The sequence below is a fragment of the Cryptomeria japonica genome, chromosome 3 (assembly GCF_030272615.1).
Source record: "Cryptomeria japonica chromosome 3, Sugi_1.0, whole genome shotgun sequence".
In the NCBI taxonomy this organism is placed as follows: Eukaryota; Viridiplantae; Streptophyta; class Pinopsida; order Cupressales; family Cupressaceae; genus Cryptomeria; species Cryptomeria japonica.
Genome location: NC_081407.1, coordinates 245,924,009 through 245,928,245, shown reverse-complemented (window position 1 = coordinate 245,928,245; position 4,237 = coordinate 245,924,009). Strand labels below are relative to the sequence as shown.

General features: G+C 32.0%; 1 protein-coding gene across 1 annotated transcript; it reads left to right on the top strand.

The window, feature by feature from the left end:
• Positions 1–1,659: 1,659 nt before the first annotated feature.
• Positions 1,660–3,832, top strand: LOC131074366 (peroxidase P7). The gene is made up of 4 exons (XM_058010961.2): positions 1,660–2,095; positions 2,365–2,547; positions 2,696–2,861; positions 3,221–3,832. Exons 1-4 carry the CDS (start codon positions 1,892–1,894, stop codon positions 3,610–3,612), a joined length of 945 nt encoding a protein of 314 aa, XP_057866944.2. The 5' UTR covers positions 1,660–1,891; the 3' UTR covers positions 3,613–3,832.
• The last annotated feature ends 405 nt before the right edge of the window (positions 3,833–4,237 follow it).

Genomic DNA, 4,237 nt, shown 5'->3' with positions numbered 1-4,237 from the left:
AAGCCCAATCTCCACCTTACTTATCATAAAATAAATTAAATCTGAGTAAAAAATTTGTAAAAACTAATAAACTACAATACTTTATTTAAAATTTCCCTAATATACTTATATCTTTTGTCTCATTTAAATAGATATATTTAAAATATTTATACTAGTCATATATGAAACTCAATCTCCATTGTACATATCATAGAATAAATTAAATTATATTAATTTTTTTATAAAACCTTATAATTTACGTTACAACTTTTATAAAAACTTAAAATCTCCATTACTTATTTATAGATCTGTCAATGCTTATAGCTATAATCCAACCTAAAGTCATTCTCTCAATCACTTTCATTTTGTTTTTAACACTATTACACGTGTTTGTCGATATTAGCATGGAGTGATGGTTAAATGGTAGTATTGTGGTTCTTGCGCCCAAGATTTAAATTCCATTAGAATGTTATTATTGAATGTTTATGTCACAGACGAGATCCCTCATTTATGATTTCACTGATTCATTCTCTCAACCACTTTTCTTTTGTTTTTAACACTATTACACTTGTTTGTTGATATTAGCATGGAGTGATGGTTAAATGGTAGTATTGTGGTTCTTGCGTCCAAGATTTAAACTCCATTGGAATGTTATTATTGAATGTTTATGTCAAAGACGAGATCCCTCATTTATGATTTCACCGATTCATAACTCCTCATTAGAAATGTTTCCTTCTTTGAAAAAACACTATTAAGATTATCATACTGAAAATTCTTTTATATTTTTCATTTTATACACAATTACTTATTTTGTATATTGTGTGATCACCGACAAATGCCAAAAACACATGGAACACTCCATGCCCATGATAAGGGACATCTTTATGGCAGCATGCTATGTTTGTCCCACCACTATTTATGACATAAATGACACCACTACCTCCAGCAAAAGTCAGCCTAGTCTTAATGGTGAAAGCAATATAAAGCTTGATGTGATCCATGCCATGGTACATCAGTGTGTCCCAATATTATTATTTTTGTTTTCCTCCATTTATATTCAAATTCTCAATGAAAGAGATTCTGCCATTTATGCTCTTTTGAAACTATTAAAACATTAATCCACTCATGGTTTGAGTTTAATTTAAATATAACATACTCAATAGTTCAATTTAAATAAAAGATTTGTAGTTTAAATTTATTGTAGTTGTTGGGTGGTTGTCTCATGTTTGATGGTCACACTTTCATTATGTGAAGTTTTATTAAGAAAAGGTGGAGATCTATTTTCATGGAGCAGGAGATCTCATGAAAGAAAAAAATTTATATTACAGGATTATTTTGCATCTTCTTTTGAAAAATAGCAGCCTCTACATTTTAGGGCTGCCCAGAAAAATTGGGGTGGAGCTGGAAATTGTCCCCCAGCTTAAGATATTTTTCTGTCACTTGTCAATTAACTAATATTTCAACCACACCCATTAAATTTTTTTTAAGAAATACTCTATAATTTTACTCATGATTGACAATTTTATCATTGTACTATATGTTTTTTACTTATGATTGACAGTTTTATCATTATAACAAAATCAAAGGCTCTTTGACATTTCAACTAAATTAAATACTGCCTGACATTGGGACAAAAATGGGAAAATGAAAAGAAAAAAGATAGCATTCAATTTGGTTAGTACGCTTTGTTTTCCACCATTAATCAGATTGGCCAGTGGAATGATTTTTTTGAAATGAAATATCGATTAAAGCTCTAGATGTTTTACTCGTTGTACGTGTTTTGCATTCAATATACCAGGCCATTCAAGGATGGGATATTCTCTGTATCAAATTGTATTCATGGCATCTATAAAAAGGAGATGATATAACCCATTAGTTCTGCAACTCTCTGAGCATACTTGGCATTGAAATAATGGATGTATCTTGTCTGTTAAAACTCTGGATTTTGGGCTTGTGTTTTACCTCTGCTCATGCATGGCTTAGGGCTGACCATTACAGCCACTCCTGTCCAAATCTACTGTCCATAGTCAGATCTGAAGTGAAAAAAGCTGTGGCAAAAGAGCCTAGGATTGGTGCTTCAATTCTTCGACTCCACTTTCATGACTGTTTTGTTCAAGTAAAATCTGAAACACCATAGTTTTTCTTTCTGTTTCAAATTTATATAGCTGGTTATTTTCATATGCTCTTTGTTTATATAATTTTATCAGGAAGAGAGATCCAGTAATGATCTGTATAAGTTTAACAGATTGTTTCTAATCTAGACAAAAACTATATCTTGCTAATATTATACTAAAGATTGACAATAAATCTAACACAATTTTAAGCTCAGATTCTTATTTGAATCCAATGAAAATCTAATTTCCATGGTTATTCTGTTTTGTGTAGGGTTGTGATGCATCCATACTACTAGATGGCTCTGCATCAGAAAAGTTTGCAGTGCCTAATAACCGTTCTGCCAGAGGTTTTGAGGTGATAGATCATATAAAAACCAAAGTGGAGGAAGCTTGCACTGGAGTTGTTTCTTGTGCAGACATTTTGACCCTAGCAGCTCGTGATTCTGTTGTAGAAGTTCGTGATCTATCTAATTCAATTATTGTCATATCTAAAAATATCATTATAGAAGTAGTTATTTTATTTATCTATTATTCCACTTATTATGTAGATCGTTTTCTTTGTCACTCCTATCTGATGCAATGAATTGCCTTAATGAAAACAGTTGGGAGGTCCAAAATGGACTGTACCACTTGGAAGGAGGGATTCCAAAAATGCAAATGCCCCACTGGCCAACACCAGCATTCCTGCTCCAACTTTGAACCTCACCAACATAACTAAAAGCTTTCGAAACCAGGGTCTTTCTATTCAAGATATGGTGGTTCTTTCAGGTAATTAATTTAAGTACAATTCTAAACATTTTATTGGGAAAAGGAAAGCTTTAGAAATAACTGTACATGAAGAGAATTGTGGGGTCTTGTTTGAAACTCTTATCACATTTCATTATCATTCTTTTCATGAGGGTGGAACTTTCTCTTTCTTAAATTTATTACTCAAATGTCTGTGGTTGTTCTGGTCATTTCATTTGTTTTTTATTGTTGTAATGTTTGTTGCTGACTACTGTAGTGATGTAGTCTCATTTGAATTTTAGTTGTGTGACTATTTCCATCGATCTTTTTTGATAAATATGTTTAACGCTATTTTATAAAAGATAATATAAACGATCTTATTGTATATGGTGATGTATCAGGAGGTCATACGATTGGACAAGCTCGCTGCTCAAGTTTTAGAGGCCACATCTACAATGACACCAACATTGACAGCTCATATGCGAAATCACTGCAATCAAATTGCCCTTCACAAGCAAATTCAGGGGATGACAATCTGGCTCCTCTAGACTTTAGGACACCCACTCTATTCAACAATGACTATTTCAAAAATCTTTTACAACACAAAGGACTTCTCCACTCAGACCAGGAGCTCTTCAATGGAGGTTCTACTGATTCTCTGGTCAAAAAATATGCTGAGGATCTCCAAACTTTTTTCACTGATTTTGCAGCTGCCATGGTGAAGATGGGAAACATCAAACCTCTGACTGGTACTGCAGGAGAAATCAGATTGAACTGTCGTAGAGCTAACTAGAATAAAACATTCCATTCATGTGTAGTAGCAGATAACATATTTGTTATTGTATTTTTTATGAAACCATTTGCAAACTATTGTAAGACAGATCAGTACAATGATCACCACCAGGAAGATGGAGATTCAGTAACTATCCCTGCTTGTTTTGCACAGATGAATATTTTATGCTGTGGCCTCCATTAATAAATATGGTGACTACCTATATGAGTGTTTTTATTTATTTAAATGTGTAAGCCAGGTTAGCTGTAATGGGTTTCATAGCATTATTCATAGAGATGCCACCTGTTTAGTAGGTAAACTCAAAAAAACATGGGCAGCCTCAATATTGGAGTATCAAGTGTTTAATCCCTATTTTAATATATAATAATAATGTGAGGTGATTTTCTAGTGAAGCTTCAAGTTGTTGGGTTGTTACTATCAATAATTTAACAATATTAAATCATAATAAATTTAAAATAGTTATATTAATAGATAATAGGTTCATTAATGTGTAAAGATATTTTATAATAGCAATAAGAGGTGGAGTGTAATACCCTGAGTTTGTTAACAAAAACTTTTATCTTTTACTGTAAATAGTAGTATTTAATAATAAACATAACATTTTCAAAATAGTTTCAATTTGATA